Source organism: Macaca nemestrina, chromosome 11 (genome assembly GCF_043159975.1).
Source record: "Macaca nemestrina isolate mMacNem1 chromosome 11, mMacNem.hap1, whole genome shotgun sequence".
NCBI classification, from domain to species: Eukaryota; Metazoa; Chordata; class Mammalia; order Primates; family Cercopithecidae; genus Macaca; species Macaca nemestrina.
In genome coordinates, this window is record NC_092135.1 from 106,238,677 (window position 1) to 106,255,939 (window position 17,263).

Here is a 17,263-nt window from a genome sequence, read left to right on the forward strand (position 1 = left end):
ATTAATTATCTACTGATGAAAAGACTTGCAATTGCTTTCTTTTCTTTCTTTTTAAAAAAACTTTTTAGGGCTTTGCTTATGAGCAAGCAGATTTTAGTTTAATCAAAGGCTCCAGAAATTATGGCTTTCTTTAATGCACCTTTAAATTTGGGCCCGTTTTGTAGTTACAGGACTTATTTATTTATTTTAACTTTTATTTTAGATTCAGGGGCACATATCCAGGTTTGTAATACAGGCAAATTGTGTGTTGTGGGGGTTTGGTGTACAGATTATTTTATCACCCAGGTGATAAGTATAGTACCTGACAGGTAGTTTTTCGATCCTCTCCAACCTGGAGGTATTTTGTTTTCTGTTCCTGTGTTAGTTTGCTTAGGATATTGGCCTCCAGCTCCACCTATGTTGCTGCAAAGGACAGGGTCTCATTCTTTTTTTATGGCTGCATAGTATTCCATTGTGTGTATGTACCACTTTGTAAAACCCAGCCTACCATTGATGGACATTTAGGTTGACTCCACGTCTTTGTTGTCGTGAATAGTGCTGTGATGAACATATACACATGTGACCTTATGGCAGAACGATGTTTTTTGTAGTTACTTTTTATGTTTGGGGTACACTATACCATGCAAATCTATTTAAAAGATTGATGTGTATCTCTTATTAATTTATTTGCAATAGCTGGTCACCATGAAACTGATGTGCAGTTTCTGTAATTAACGCAGCATTTGGGCCAGGGGTAGTACTGACAAAGAGCTACAGTCCTGGACAGGAGTCATTTTCAAAAGGAGATGAATGGTCTTTAACTTTGTTCAAAGGTACGGCAGTGGCCGTGGTGGCTCTGGCATTACTAATACAATACTGTGCCTGAAAGTAAACAAAAGTACAATCCTTTGTATAGTCTAATCAGGCTGTTGGCCAAGTTAAGTGTGCCCTCACCACTCATCTGACTTTGCCTTTTGTCTGACCCACATTTTTGGTTAGAAGGAAAATTCCGAACTATTGTTCCTCAAGGTACTTAGTTGAATGCCTCCCTTCTCGTCAGTCAGCCTCTCCCAGGTCTCTGGCATTGCCCTGCCTTTTCTTTCTCAGGCAGGCTACACCCTGCCTCCACCCTAACATCCGAGGCTTGTTCAAACTCACTCTACCTTGAAGCTCTTCTCCAACAGGCCCCGTCTCCTGCCCCATTCACTTAACTTTTGACAAGGAAATTTAAAGGTGAACTGATTTGCACAATGAAAGAACGACAGAAGTCAGCAATTGCCAATAATGCAGACTAAATCTTTATTAGGTTCCAAAATGGGAAACTGGTAGTGTTAAGCTATTTCAGTATAAATCCACCACTCTCCGCAAAGAGCCAGCCTTAGCATCCATGGCCCCCCAGTCCTGGCACCGCCTGTACTCTTGGGGCCTCAGCAGGTATTGGCGCCCCCGGTAGTTGGGCAGCTCGTAGAGGACCCAGCAGCCCTCCAGCACGTGGAGGGAACGGATCTCGCTGAGGTGGAAGCGGTCCTGGATGCTGGGGCAGTCCTCACTTAGCTCCATCATGAGGCCTTTGTGGTCTTCTCTCTCGTACAGCCGCAGCCTGTGGGAGCCTGTCTACTCGGTCCGCAGAAAGAAGGATAGAGAAAAGCAAATGAGTCTCTTCCGGAATTTGTCCAACCAAAGAACAGATGAACTTGGTAGGGTGGGGCATGGAATTGTCAATGTCAAATTTAGACAGTGTAAAATGTAGATTACTGTGGATGCTGCGCATGGATCTGTCTTCCACTAGCACCTAAATACTGCTATGCTCATTTTCTTTTTGACCTGAAATTCATTCTTATTTAGGAGATGGAATTTTTAAGAGGTTCAAACGCTGAGTTAGAATCCATCAAGAACTCAGATATCTTGATTCCTAATTACCTGTGTTAATTCAAACTACATTTCGGGGAAAAAATAGAAATAGTTTATTTTGACTAGTATTCTTTTAGTAAGAGTATTATCTCGCAAATTTATAAACATATAAATTTACCACTAAAGTAAGATTTAAAAAATCTTGTACTTCAGTGTAAAGTTAATTTAAATAGTCATTTGGAATGAGAATTTAACTGATTTTCCAAATTAAGAAAAATTACCTTTTCCAAAGTTGGACACAACCTTTGAATAGCCTATATTAACAATACAGCTTTGAAGGTTTACTTGTCCACAGTGGAACCTATCTAATTAATTCATCAGAAATTCTTTTTCTATAGGCAAAACAATTTGTTAAAAATACCGTCTTTGTATGCCCAACCAGCTTCCCATTTGCAAGTTTTGTTTTATATCCCATTATGATATTACATTTGTTACAGACCACTTTTAATTGACTTATTGGTAGCAAAAATTTAAAGTAAAACGGATTCTCCCTCTAAGTGGGTTCTTCCTTACATTTCTCTGCTGTTTTTGTCCATGTTATCTATCTGGCTTATGCAGGTCTCTGATGCCCATCTAACCCTTAGGAGTTTTTAAATGCAAACCTCCCTCCCTCTAACCCACATTGACCATACAGTGGGGACACTCCGGCGGCATGATGGAAATCTAGAAAACTCACCTGGGGGATGAGACAACAGGAGCGGATGGAGTCGCTGAGGCCCATCCATTGCTGGTAGTCAGGGTACTCCCCTCTCCGCAGCAAGTATTGTTGACCTTGGTAGTTGGGACGCTCATAGAGCATCCAGCAGCCACTTTCCACCCGGATGGAGTTGCAGCGGCTTAAATACGTCTGCAGGTTGGGGCAGTCAGTGGTGGATTCGTAGCTGCGGCCCTGGAAGGCCTTGTCCTCATAGAAGGTGATCTGCAAAGGAAGAATCGTTCCAAATTGCATTATTTGCTCTTAACAGGCATTATATAACGGCAATTTTTTTTTTCATTTTATTTTTTGTGTTCTGCTTACCTTCCCCATGGCTGGTTGACACGGATGATGCGAGTTCAGTGTGATGGGGCCTGCGGCCGCACAGCCAGTCTATATAGCAGGATGGCTGCTGCGTTGGCAAGAACAACACAAAAGGGGCCCTCGGCAGTAAGGGGATTTTACGCATCTCTTTAACATGCTGCATTCACTGGAAATGATTGTAGATTGTGTCCTTGTTCTCTGGTATATTCTAACGCTGTCCTGCACATACTGCTCTGTGTTGCTTTTATTTGGATTGTTACTGTTTTCTAAATTTATCTGCGCATCAGTCTGAACTTTTGACCCGAAATTCATGGCTCTCTCTATATGATTGAGTAATTTCCTGTGAATTTTCTGGGAAAGATCTATGCCATTATAGAATCGCTCCAGGATTCCAGAGAGGTTGTTGATGTAGAATGCCACAAACACTGACTCATTTCCCTGGATGGTAGAGACTGCTGTACCTTAAATTTTTGTCTTTACGCAGTTTTCCAGTCCAGGGCAGGACACAAATCTAGATTCATGTCTTGGCTAGTTTTGACTTCGTTAACCCAATGCTTTAAGACAGCTCTTAACCTTGCCTTTCGTGGGCACGTCATCTAACTAGAAATCAGTCCCTGGTGGTGAACTTATGATAACAAGCAAGGGAAAGGTTTCTGTGGTCACTGGGCCTGAGACTGAGAAGTACTGTATCCTACTTTATAGATTGCTTTCCCTTCTTCAAGCGTGAGGGAGGCCGTAAAGCTTCACCGGCAAGAGCGTGAGCTTTGGACTCAGGCCGCCTGCACTCAGAAGGCCCACTGATTAGCTCCATGGCAAATTACATAACCACTCAGAGCATGAGTTATCTCATGGACTACAGTCTGATTAATGAGAAATAAAGTGAGACAAGAGGGCAGCCTCTGACATTCAGATGCTGGCCTGGCACTCACAGTGAGGACATGTCACTCCCCTGTTAGACATAAACAGTCTCACAGAATAATAACTTCAGACAAGGCTACTCCGAGACCATGATGAAATGAGATACAATAAAGCCACTTCTTAACTTTGCCTAAGCGCAGACAAAAACAAAGTCAATGCTCCACTCTCAAAATCCCAAGCCCTCACTCTCTCAGCCAAAATGATTAACTGCTACTTCTTTATGGATTACAGGTTTATCTGTGTTCTAGTCTCCCTTCCCTACGGGTAAGATTTCTTGAGATAACTAATCACAAAATTAACCCTGCTTTCTGCTAACATCTAATCTAGAGTGAACTTCAGATTTTTAAGATCCTCCCCCAAATCACACAACTGAAGTGCAAATCCTATTAACAATTTCTTTATAAGCTCTCTACTGAGACACTCCATGCTTCCCCAAGGAGAACTTACTCCCTTGCTGCAACAAGTAATAAGCTCAACTTGTTTAAAGACAGGTGTGTCCCTGGTGGCCTTTAGCTAAAGGATATTGACATGAATAAGTGGGATTATGTGTATAAAGCATTTGGCACATACTTGGCACAAATGAACACTGAATATATGTTGTTATTAGTAATAGAGTGACATCGTTAAGGCTGACTTTATCCTGTTTATGTCTCTCAAAGGTATTTAATCCTTTCAAAGATTCCTGAAAAAAATTTATCCTCTATAAAGCCATTTTGTGATTAAAGAAAAATTAGGCTTGGAAGGGACTTCAGAAACCATCAGGCGGTTTTCAAACTCGAGTGTGCCTAAGAATCACCTGGCATGTCAAAACCGCAAATTACCATCTTGACCTTTTGGCCAAATCCTGCATCATTAGATCAGGAGAAGACCTCAGAACCTATATTTTTATTTTTTATTTTATTTAATTTATTTTATGTTTTGAGACGGAGTCTCACTCTGTTACCCAGGCTGGAGTGCAGTGGTGCGATCTCAGCTCACTGCAGCCTCCGCTTCCTGGGTTCAAGTGATTCTCCTGCTTCAACTTCCTGAGTAGCTGAGATTATAGGCGTGCGTCACCACATGCAGCTAATTTTTGTATTTTTAGTAGAGACAGGGTTTCGCTATGTTGGCCAGGATGGTCTCAAATTCCTGACCTCCGGTGATCCACCCAGCTCGGTCTCCCAAAGTGCTGGGATTACAGGCATGCGCCACCGTGCCCAGCCCAGAACCTATATTTTTAATAAGCACCAAATAGTTCTTGGGCCAAAACACTGCTGTGGTTTATCTCTTTATATTTTGACAAGGAAATCATGTATTTTAGCCATCCCCAGGCAATGCCTTATTAGGAATTGTACTAACATTCTCTTTATTCTATTTATTTATTTTTTGAGACAGAGTTCTGCTCTGTTGCCCAGGCTAGAGTGCAATGATGCAATCTTAGCTCACTGCAGTCTCTGCCTCCCACACTTAAGCTCAAGCTCCCACTTCAGCCTCTTGAGTAGCTGGGACTATAGGTGCATGCCACCACACCCAGCTAACTTTTTGTATTTTCTTTATGTAGAGACAGGGTCTCACTATGTTGCCCAGTCTGGTCTTGATCTCCTCAAGCAATCTGTTTGCCTCGGCCTCCCAAAGTGCTGGGATTACAGGCATGAGTCACTGTGCCCCACCTAACATTCTCTTTAGACCTAAAGGCAGATGTGCTCTCTGCTTTGTAGCACTCTTTCTTGTTCTATAAAGTTTCATATGTACACAGTGAGAGAATCAGAGCAGAGATACCAGCACTTAAATTAGAGCACTGGTAAGAAGACAGGAAAAGCAATAAAGGGGCCAGAAAATGCATATCCCAGAACGTTTCTCTTGTTCCAGAATGACATAGTCTTGTATTTCTCCAACCTTTTTTCAAATCTTTCTCCTTCTCTCCTCTGCCCCAACTACCCCCCACCCCAAAACCCCTGCCATTGTAGCTGCCTTACATAGGGTCTTATCGTATCTCAGCTGGACTTTCAACAGCCTCCTGACTGCCCAGTCTTATCTTCCTCCAAACTGCACTCGGCCAGATGCTGGAGTGATGAGAATCAAAACACATCAAGTCATGCTGTTCATTTGCTTGAAATATTTCACAGCCTCCCATTGTCTCCAGGATCCAATATTGATCCCTTAGCATGGCATCCTAGACCTGGCCTCCTTTGTCTGTCCCCATGCTTTCTGTTTGATCACACCAAACCACTTGTCATTTCCCAAATGCACAACATTATTTCATGTTGTTCTTGTTTTTCAAAATATTGATCCTTCTCAATGAGACACCAGTTTATTTTTCAACCAGAGAAATTTTGCCCTTTCTTCAAGTCTCAGCTCAAGCATCAGTTTCTCTGTAAAAGATTTTCCTGAACCCTTCCTCATCTTCTGGGCTGAATTAAATACTGCCTCCATAGCACCTCATGTTCATACCACTATAATGGTAACTATCACTTATCTAATTATTTTGTTTAGACATCAGTCCCTCAAAACAGATGGGAGAGCCCCATAAAGGCAGGGACTATTCCATCTTTATTTTTGTGTTCTCACTAATTGGCATAGAGGACTGGCACATACAGGATACTCAATAAATGCCTGGGAGGGGGGATGTGTGAAAGTCATCCCTTGTCTGAAATTTATTGTTATCATGGTCTATGGAGCTTATTTCAAATGCTCAACATACATAGGCATAACACACTTACATCAAAGTTTAGGATGTGCAACTTTCAGTGTGTAGGATGACACAAGCACCCTGTACTTGATCAATTTAATGGGCCTTTTTTTTTTTTAAATGAAGTCTTGCTCTTGTCACCCAGGCTGGAGTGCAATGGTGCTATCTCAGCTCACTGCAACTTCCGCCTCCCAGGTTCAAGCGATTCTCCTGCCTCAGCCTCCCGAGTAGCTGGGATTATAGGCACCTGCCACCACACCCAGCTAATTTTTGTATCTTTAGTAGAGTCAGGGTTTCACCATGTTGGCCAGGCTGGTCTTGAACTCCTGATCTCAGGTGATCTGCCTGCCTCAGCCTCCCAAAGTCCTGGGATTACAGGCGTGAGCCACCGTGCCTGGCCGATTTAATCGGGCTTAAACAAAAATAGAAATGGGGTCTTGCCATGTTGCCCAAGCTGGTCTCAAACTCCTGAGCTCAAATGATCCTCCAGCCTTGGCCTCCCAAAGTGTTGGGATTACAGGTGTGAGCCACCACACCCGGCCATAATGGGACTTTATAACAGCAGAGATAATAAGCAAAAGGGAAAAACTGGGAATGCTGTGTTGTGCCCCAAGTCCTCCCACTCCTTAGTAATTCTAATTTTTATTTCTTCTGAGATGAGAAATGAATGTTACAACAGCAGTAGCCAATTCTAGAGTTTTGCTGGTGTTTGAGGTCTAGCCAGCAGTTGATTTTACCACCCACCTTCCTGCTTCTTAGCAATTAATATACGGTGGTATCATATGCAGTCATGCATCTCTTTTTTTATATACAATTGACATTTTAATTTAAAAAATGGGAAAAAATAGTACCCTTGCAAATAAAGAGGCAATTCTGCAAATTAATATAAAATGCACTGGGGAATTCTAAAGCAAAAGCAAAAAGTTCCCTCGAAAACATGGGAAAGGCATCATGCTGGAGTTTTTGGGTGGTGCCACGCCAGTCGGCACCCCCTCAGCAAGCCCTTCCTGAAGGGCTCATTGCCCTGGTTCTGAGAAGTCTATCTAAATAGGAAATTATAGCAAACTCTGCCTTCACCCCCGGGGACTGGTCCCTTCATGCTTCTAGAAGAACTGAGATTAGCTTGTCCAATCTACTATCTAGTCATCTTCTTATTTGCAGGCTGCTAGGAGCGACAAGTAGAAAGGAGAGGAACAAGCGAGGGCAGAGACAGGAAGGTGGTTTTCCTTGAGGCCTCATGTGGTCACCTTACAACAAACACTGCAAGGTTTTATTAGCTAAATGCCAACTCACACACAGATGAGGTGCCTGCCCTGAGCTTCTCTGAGCCTTTCTGCCCTGCCCCATCACCTCATCAGTGAGTCTGAGGTTGAATGCAAACACTCGTGGAGCAGAGATCAGCTAGAAGCAACGTGAAAACCACGAGGGTTTAAAGTACGGTGTATGCTGGCACCCGCCTCAGATGGCATTCCCTACCCATGCCCCCTACTTCAGAAGGCTGTGCCTCCTGTATTCCAGGGATGAGGATTCTTGTAACTCAATCAATAAAGCCTCTGCTGTAACTGGCCACCAGGGCCATTGTCTTCTGACACAGCCTGGCCAGGAGCCCAGTTGTCTGCAGAAGGGAGTTCACTCCTCTGCTGCTTTCATACCAGTGTATCCAGTTTCCTTGACAAACTCCACTTTATCAATTATTCTGCCATTTGGAAACTTTTACACACTTGGAAGATGTTGCCAATGACATCTTCTGGTGAGTAGCCCAGATGCCAAAGGTGAACTGGAGATGCTGACTTGGGGCTGGAGCTAAGAACCACCAGTCAGACAAATGTAGAATTCTAAAACTCTCCTTTATCTTCTCAGACTACTACAACAGCTTCTTCGTGATGTCCAAGCCGCAAATTTGGCCTCTCTCTGATCCTTCCTTGTAGGTTTCCTTGACATCAGCATTCACACAATGCTGGATCACCTCCTTCATGAGTAGGGGTGGCTTTCGTCGCACACCCTTAACAAATTCTTGCTGTAACTGAAGCCAGATCCCGGGAAGATGGACTGCAAGTTGTTCAGGGACTGCCTCATGTCTCCCTGGGCCATGAAGATGATGGCTTCTAGGCCAAAGTCAGTGTACAGCACTGTACCCTTCTCTCTAGCATTTATCAACTTTGCACAGGTCTGGGCGTCGGTCAGCTTTGTGTAGCGGAGGACTGTACACTGGGATCCAGTAGCCTCTGAACAGAGATGGGAAGGCAGTGAGGTTTCCCTCAGAGGCTGGCATCACCCTATTAGCTCTTTGATTACGAGAATGTAGCTGTATAATCCACACAGCCCAGCCATGCTGGTGGCGCCACTCCTCTTTGGCAGCAGGTGCTTAAAAGAAATGTGGTAAAAAGAGGGCTAAATGTCAAAGTATTAACCAAAGTATAAAGTAGATTGCTTTGTAGATTGCTTTTTCTTTTCCAAGCATGAGGGAGGCCATAAAGCTTCACAGGCAAGAGCGTGAGCTTTGGACTCAGGCCGCCTGCACTCAGAAGGTTCACTGATTAGCTCCATGGCAAATTACATAACCACTCAGAGCATGAGTTATCTCATGGACTATAGTCTGATTAATGAGAAAAAAGTGAGAAAAAGGAGCAGCCTCTGACATTCGGATGCTGACCTGGCACTCACAGTAAGGACATGTCACTCCCCTGTTAGACATAAACAGTCTCACAGAATAACAACTTCAGACAAGGCTACTCCGAGACCATGATGAAATGAGATAAAATAAAGCTACTTCTTAACTTTGCCTAAGTGCAGACAAAAACAAAGTCAATGCTCCACTCTCAAAATCCCAAGCCCTCACTCTCTCAGCCAAAATGATTAACTGCTACTTCTTTATGGATTACAGGTTTATCTGTGTTCTAGTCTCCCCTCCCCATGGGTAATATTTCTTGAGGTAACTAATCACAAAATTAATCCTGCTGTCTGCTAACATCTAATCTAGAGTGAACTCCAGATTTTTAAGATCCTTCCTCAAATCACCCAACTGAAGTGCAAATCAGACAGAGGCCTCAGCCAGCACTGCCCCAGCATGGCCTTGGCTGGCCAGGGCTTCCAGATGGGGAAATGATCCTCCAAGGCAGACATCCATGTGCCACAAGCCCTCAGATGAGTCAGTCCAGGCCCAGGAAGACTCTGGAATCACAATGTGTGCTGAATATTGGGCCCTTCTGGGCAGATGACCATTCGGTCTGGCTGGGGTAGGAACAGGACACTCGCAGTTTCTTTAAAACTCCACTGGAGATGTTGACCTGCGGCTGGAGCTAAGAACCACCAGTTACACAAATGTAGAATTCTAAAACTCTCCTTTATCTTCTTAGACTACTCTAACAGCTTCTTCATGATGTCCAAGCCCGAAATTTGGCCTCTCTCTGATCCTTCATCTATGCTGCTGTCACACTAGCCTCATGGTGATCTTATCTGAAGCATTAAAAGCAAGAACACAGTGAGTCATTTTAGAGCAGATTTCCACGGTTCCCCTCAAGGTTTGCTGGACTCCATCAGTTATGCTGTCTGCTTCATCCAGGATGATGATCTTATGCTGACCTTTGGGAAGGATGACTTTTTGTCGAGCAAACATTTCGATTTTATTCCTCGCAACATCAATGCCCTTGCCATTTTGAAGCACTGAGTTCCAACATGGCATCCTTCAGTGCTGGGCCCAGGATGCTTATAACTTTGTCAGTTCCCAGGGGGCCAGCAAAGATGATGTGAGGCATATTCCCTTCTCTTGCAAAGATCTGCAGCCTGCCCACGGTGTATTCATTCCTGACAATTTCATTCAGCTTTACTGGCCTATATTTTTCAACCCCACTCTCATGTCCGAATGTGCCCGTTCCTTCTGACCTGGGCCCTCGCCATGCAGCTTGCAGTCGTTGGCCCTGCCAGGGCCTTGCTGGGGGCAGAGGCAGGTTCTTGGGCTTCACGCTTGCCTGCAACCCCACTACTCACTTGCACCTCCATTCTCTGGCTCTTTTCATTTTTATTTTTTTTGAGATAAGGTATCGCTCTGTTTCCTAGGCTGGAGCACAGTAGCATGATCTTGGATCACTGCAGCCTCTACCTCTCTCGCTCAGGGGATTCTCCCACTTCAGCAGAATTTGGGACCACAGGCGCCTGCTACCATGCCTGGCTAATTTTGTTTATTTTTTTGTAGAGATGAGGTCTCACTATGTTGCCCAGGCTGGTCTCGAACTCCTGGGTTCAAGCAATCCTCCCACCTCGGGCTCCTGAAGTGCTGGGATTATAGGAGTGAGCCACTGCGCCTGGCCCATGCCTCCATTCTCTAGTCTCCTCTTCCCCCATGCATCTCTTATCAGTGGGATACATTCTGAGAAAATTCATTGTTGTGTGAACATCATAGAGTGTACTAACACAAACCTAGATGGATCAGCCTACCACACTAGTATTTGTGTTTCTAAACAAATGTAAACATAGAAAAGGTACAGTAGAAATATGGTATAAACGATAAAAAATTGTACACCTGTATAGGACACTTACCATGAATGGAGCTTGCAAGACTGGAAGTTGCTGTGGGTGAGTCAGTGAGTGAGGGTGAATGAATGTGAAGGCCTGGGACATTACTGTACACCACTGTAGACTTTCTACACACTGTGCACTTAGGTACACAACATTTATTTTAAAATGCTTTTCTTTCTTCAATAATAAACTAACATTAGCATACTGTAACTTCATCAACTTTTAAGCATTTTAAACATTTTTGACACTTTTGTAGTAATATGTAGCTTAAAACACAAGCATTGTATAGCTGTACAAACATGTTTTCTTTCTTTTTATCCTTATTATATAAACTTTTTTCTATTTTTTTTTAATAGAGATGGGGTTTTGCTATGTTGCCCAGGGTGGTCTCAAACTCCTTGTAAGATTCCCCCTAGGGTCTGAAAGCTTAAGGGGATGAGTAACCCCTCCCTTCTCAGGCCCAGTCCCAAGGTGCAAGGCCACTTGTGTCAGCAGCGTGCACCAGCAAGATAGCAGAAGCAGGAAAGAGCTGGCTGGAAGACAAGTATCCCTGAAGATCAAGATAGAGAAAGAGGCCATCTGGGTACAACGTTGTAGTTACGTCAGACTAGGACACTTCCTGTTTACAGGAGACTATAAAACCTTTGCGCCCTCCTCACTTGGTGCTGACACCACTTTAGGCCTCACCCGGCCTGCACCCAGGTGCTCATTAAAACAGCATGTTGCTCCACACCTCCTCGTGTTGCCTGTTGACGCGCTCTTGGGATTCGAACTGATACAAGAACCTTCCACTCCTGGGCTCAAGTGATCTGCCTGCCTCGGCCTCCCAACATGTTGGGATTACAGGCGTAAGCCACCACACCTGGCCTTTTACTTTTTAAAATTTTGTGAAAAACTAAGACACAAACACACATATTAGTTTAGGCCTACACAGGGTCAGGATCATCAATATCACTGTCTTCCACTTCCACATCTTGTCCCACTGGAAGGTCTTCAGGGGCAAAAACACACATGGAATTGAGAGGTGACAACATGCTAGCAGCCCTCGCTCTTGGTGCCTCCTCAGCCTTGGCGTCCACTCTGGCAGCGCTTGAGGAGCCCTTCAGCCTGCCATGGCACTGTGGGAGCTCCTCTCTGGGCTGGCCGAGGCCGAGGCTGGAGTCGGCTCCCTCTGCTTGTGGGGAGGTGTGGAGGGAGAGGCGTAGGCGGGAGTCGGAGCTGCCCACAGGTATCACAGGCCAGGGCCCACACTCAGAGCGGCAGGCGGGGGCTGCCAGCCCCGGGCAGTGAGGGTCTTAGCACCTGGGCCAGCAGCTGCAGAGGGTGCGCTGGGTCCCCTAGCAGTGCTAGCTCGCTGGCACTGTGCTTGAATTCTCACCGGGCCTCAGCTGCCTCCCCGCGGGGCAGGGCTCGGGACCTGCAGCCCGCCATGCCCGAGCTTCCCCGCCCACCCCCCGCTGCTGCCCGCCACCCAGGCCGTGGGCTCCTGAGCAGCCGGAGCCTCCCCTACCAGCGCCACCCCCTGCTCGGTGGCGCCTAGTCCCATCAACCGCCCAAGGGCTAAGAAGTGCGGGTGCACTGTGTGGGATTGGCGGGCAGCTCTGCCTGCAGCCCTGGTGCAGGATCCACCAGGTGAAGCCAGCTGGGCTCCTGAGTCTATTGAGGACTTGGAGAACTTTTATGTCTAGCTGAGGGATTGTAAATACACCAATCAGCACCCTGTGTCTAGCTCAAGGTTTGTAAATACACCAGTCAGTACTCTGTATCTAGCTAACCTAGTGTGGACTTGGAGAACTTTTCTGTCTAGCACTCTGTAGCTAAAGGATTGTAGATGCACCACTGGGCACTCTGTGTCTAGCTCAGGGTTTGTAAATGCACCAATCAGTACTTTGTGTCTAGCTCAGGGTTTGTAAATATACCAATCAGTACTCTGTGTCTAGGTAACCTAGTGGGGACTTGGAGAACTTTTCTGTCCAGCACTCTGTGTCTAGCTAAAGGATTGTGAATGCACCAATCAGCACTGTGTGTCTAGCTCAGGGATTGTAAATGCACCAATCAGCACTCTGCCAAAATGGACCAATCAGCTCTGTGTAAAATGGACCAATCAGCTCTCTGTAAGATGGACCAATCAGCAGGATGCAGGTGGGGTCAGATAGGGGAATAAAAGCAGGCTGCACGAGCTAGCAGTGGCAAACGGCTTTGGTCCGTGTCGGTACTGTGGTGGCTTTATTTTTTTGCTCTTTACAATGAATGTGGCTGGTGCTGGTTCTTTGGGTTTATGCTGCTTTTATGAGCTGTGACACTCACCATGAAGGTCTGCAGCTTATCTCATGAAGTCCACAAGACCACAAAGCCACGGAGAAGAACTAGCAGTTCCAGACGCACTGCCTATAAGAGCTATAACACTGTGAAGGTCTGCAGCTTCACTCCTGTCAGCGAGACCATAAACCCACCAGAAGGAAGAAACTGCAGACACATCTGAACGTCTGAAGGAACAAACACTGGACAACACCGTGTTTAAGAACTGTAACTTAACTCACTGCGAGGGTCTGCTGCTTTCATTCTTTAAGTCAGTGAGACCAAGAACCCACCAATTCCGGACACAGAATTTCTGTCACCTAGGATAATGATTTCTTCTGTAATACCTGGTGAAGGCCTTGCTTGAGGCTGTACAGTTAATTTTTTTCTTTTTTTTTTTTTAAATATAAGTAGGAGGAGAATACGTTTTATCATCACTTTATAGTATAGCAAGCCGGGCACGGTGGCTCATGCCTGTAATCCCAGCACTTTGGGAGGCTGAGGTGGGCAGATCACCTGAGGTCAGGAGTTCGAGACCAGCCTGGCCAACAGGGTGAAACCCCATCTCTACTAAAAATACAAAATTAGCTGGGCGTGGTGGTGCACACCTGTCATCCAAGCTACGGGAGGGTGAGACAGGAGAATCACTTGAATCTCGGAGGCAGAGGTTGCAGTGAGCTGAGATCACACCATTGCACTCCAGCCTGGGCAACAAGAGTGAAACTCCATCTTAAAAAAAGAAAGTATGTATAGTAAATCCGTAAATCAGTAACATATTTGCTTATTATCAAGTATTATGTATATAATTGTATATGCTATGCTTTTATACTGCTGACAGCACAGGAGGTTTATTTACACCAGCATCATCAGATACGTGAGTAATGTGTTGCACTAAGATGTTACACTATGACGTCATTAGGCGAAAGGTATTTTACAACTCTATTGTAATCTTATCGGACTACTATTACATATGTGGTCCATCATTGTGTATGCCATAATGACAAAACATAGTTATGCAGTATGTGCTTGACTGTGTGCTTGGTTAAATGAGCAGAGGTCATTTAGGTGGCAACGGTGTAGACCAAAGTGTCCCAAACAAAGAGACTGGATAAGGGACCAAGGATCACCGTAACAGAGGCCCTAGCATCTACTTGTCTTTCTCAATTTGTCTTTGATGGCCATGTAATAAAGGACAAGAAGACGGGGGGTAATCATCGACCCACCTCTGCTTGAGTCCTTATAATAGTCCTCTTGGAAAAAATTGACAATGCATGTCGTCTTTAAGCAACAGGTGGTTGTGATTGACACTTTTGCTTTGACAAACCCACAAAGAAGAAAATAATTGACCTTCCAAGGACAGAAAGGGTGAGAATGGGACACATGCTAACATCAGCACCTAAACCCATGGTAACAGGGCAGGAAAATTGTAGAAGCAGCCCCTAAGAGGGGAACTCTTTGAGGGCATAACTCAGCACAACAGTTCTTGGCACTTACTTTATGTAATAGCTGCTACTTCAGTGTCTTTGCTTGGTGGGCCTTTTATCACATTAAACAGGCAAGAGGACATCATAAATTCAAAGGGAGGAAAGAGGGAAAAAAGGAAGAAAAAGACTTAAATCTGGACAAACTAGGCTACGCAGGAAAAGCTGGTGTGTGTAGGGTACCTGGAATGCAGAATACGAAGGTTATCTCAAATTGTTGGTTCATCTCAATGGGGAAAAAGATTAGTGGGATTCTATCGGTTATCTCTTCTAACATTCCACTCTTTGAGGCCCCAGGATTTACTTTAAACAGAGGAGGAAGAGGAGGAGTGAAGGGTAGAATTAGGAGCTAGTTTCGGCATAATGTCTTCCCCAGGTCACTCCCCAGTATTGACTTTCTCTGTATGTTGGATTTAGGAGGAGAACATCTTTTTCTTTGCCTGTATCCCAGGGATAGGAGCAACACGTTTCTAAGAATAATGACTTGATCAAAGAGATTCGGGGACTGTAATCCCTTTCAGTTCAGATGTTTTAGAATAATTTTCATGCCTAAAGATGGTGAATTACTTTTATTACAGGTGGGAGCCACTGTGCCCAGCCAAAATATGTGATTTTATGTCTTCTAGGAAAATAGTGTAAAATTCAGCACTTTAAGGAGCTTTTGGTTTTCTAAATTATGTTTGACATATTGTTGACAAACAGGACTCTGATTAATCTCCAGGAAGCCATCACTATTATTGCGAGTTTAAAGGTTAAAGAACTGAGATTTAGGAAGAGTAACACTAAATAATCCTAGATTCTGATGATTTTTCAGGAAATAAATCTTTATATATATTTGTATTTTCACTATATATACACGCATACAGTAGGCTAAACTGTAACACACGCACACACACACAGTAGGCTAAACATGCATCCCAGTTTGCATAGAACAGTCTTGGTTCATGCCTCTTGTCCCAGTGTAATTATTAATATATACTTTCACCCTCAAAAATGACCCAGAGTAGGCCGGGCGCGGTGGCTCACGCCTGTAATCCCAGCACTTTGGGAGACTGAGTTGGGTGGATCACCTGAGGTCAGGAGTTTGAGACCAGACTGGCCAACATGGTGAAACTGTGTCTCCACTAAAAATACAAACATTAGCTGGACGTGGTAGTGTGCGCCTATAGTCCTGGCTACTTGGGAGGCTGAGGCAGGAGAACTGCTTGAACTGGGAGGCAGAGGTTGCAGTGAGCTGAGATTGCACCACTGAACTCCCTCCCAGGTGACAGAGTGAGACTCCATCTCAAAAAAAAAAACAAAACAGAAACCCAAAACCAAAACAAATGACCAAATTTATGGCTGGATGTGGTGGCTCACACCTGTAATTCTGGCCCTTTGGGAGGCCCAGGCAAGAGGATCGCTTGAGCTCAGGAGTTTGAGACCAGTCTGGGCAGCATGGCAAGACCCTGTCTCTGCTAGAAATAAAAAAAATTAGCTGAGCATGGTGGTGTGCACCTGTAATCCCAGCTATCTGGGAGGCTGAGGTGGGAGGATCGCTTGAACCCTGGAGATGCAGGCTGCAGTGGGCTGTGATTGTGCCACTGCACTCCAACCTGGATGACAGAGTAAGATCTTGTCTCAAATAAATAAATAACCCAATTTAAGAAACAAATGATACACTAGTCTGTCATAAGCCCCTTGGGTGTTGGATATAGAGACCTTGAGCACATGGATGGATGAGGGTTCTATCAAAAATGAACAGGGCTGGGCATGGTGGCTCACGCCTGTAATCCCAGCACTTTGGGAGGCCGAGGTGGGTGGATCACCAGAGGTCAGGAGTTTGAGGCCAGCCTGGCCAGCATGGTGAAACTCTGTCTCTACTAAAAATACAAACATTAGCTGGGCATGGTGGCTGGTGCCTGTAGTCCCAGCTACTCGGGAGGCTGAGACAGGAGAATCGCTTGAATGTGGGAGGCAGAGGTTGCATTGAGCCGAGATCGTGCCATTGCACTCCAGCCTGGGGAACAAGAGTGAAACTGTCTCAAAAAAAAAAAAAAAAAAAATGAACAGCCCTGTGGGTATGGCTGCCAGCCAAGAAGAGAGGAACAAGAAAGGGAGAGAAGGCAGACCACCCAGCAGTAGGTTGAAGCCTATAGGGCAATCTAATATTACATTTGTGTCAATGTACTGTTATGATGTAAACTTGCACTGTGCTCCCATACCCTTTATTATAAAGCCAGCTGCACACATCAGTACCTCATGTGAGAGATGGTTCAGAAGTTAAAGGAAAAGGAGCTCTGTCCCGCATGTGGGTCAGCGTGGTGCATGAGGACAGAATAGCAGCACACGTAGGAGGGCAATATGACCCACCCAAAGCTGAGGCAGGAGTTCAGAGTGAGGGGCTCCTGAGAGAAGCATGATCGACTCATTCCTTTTCCAGAATTACCAAAGACATTAGGTTATAGATACGTTGGTGGAAGTGGGTACACAAAG

The 17,263-nt window shown here is 44.9% G+C and overlaps 2 protein-coding genes and 1 long non-coding RNA gene across 3 annotated transcripts in view; 1 reads left to right on the forward strand and 2 right to left on the reverse strand.

Moving 5' to 3' along the window:
* Positions 1-1,406: 1,406 nt before the first annotated feature.
* LOC105467997 (gamma-crystallin C) lies at positions 1,407-2,917 on the reverse strand. Its single transcript, XM_024788573.2, is given in 4 exon segments — positions 1,407-1,451; positions 1,453-1,593; positions 2,567-2,809; positions 2,909-2,917. Coding segments are annotated over 4 exon segments (438 nt in total).
* Positions 2,918-8,031: 5,114 nt separating this feature from the next.
* LOC105467996 (replication factor C subunit 2) lies at positions 8,032-10,493 on the reverse strand. Its single transcript, XM_071073801.1, is given in 8 exon segments — positions 8,032-8,132; positions 8,135-8,180; positions 8,183-8,271; positions 8,388-8,474; positions 8,477-8,717; positions 9,931-10,149; positions 10,151-10,365; positions 10,418-10,493. Coding segments are annotated over 8 exon segments (1,074 nt in total).
* A 2,034-nt stretch (positions 10,494-12,527) lies between these two features.
* The window catches only part of LOC139357204 (uncharacterized), a 44,151-nt gene continuing 39,415 nt past the window's right edge, over positions 12,528-17,263 (forward strand). The window contains exon 1 of the long non-coding RNA XR_011610007.1: positions 12,528-14,050. This is a non-coding gene — a long non-coding RNA (uncharacterized lncRNA). The remainder of the gene's footprint in view (positions 14,051-17,263) is intronic.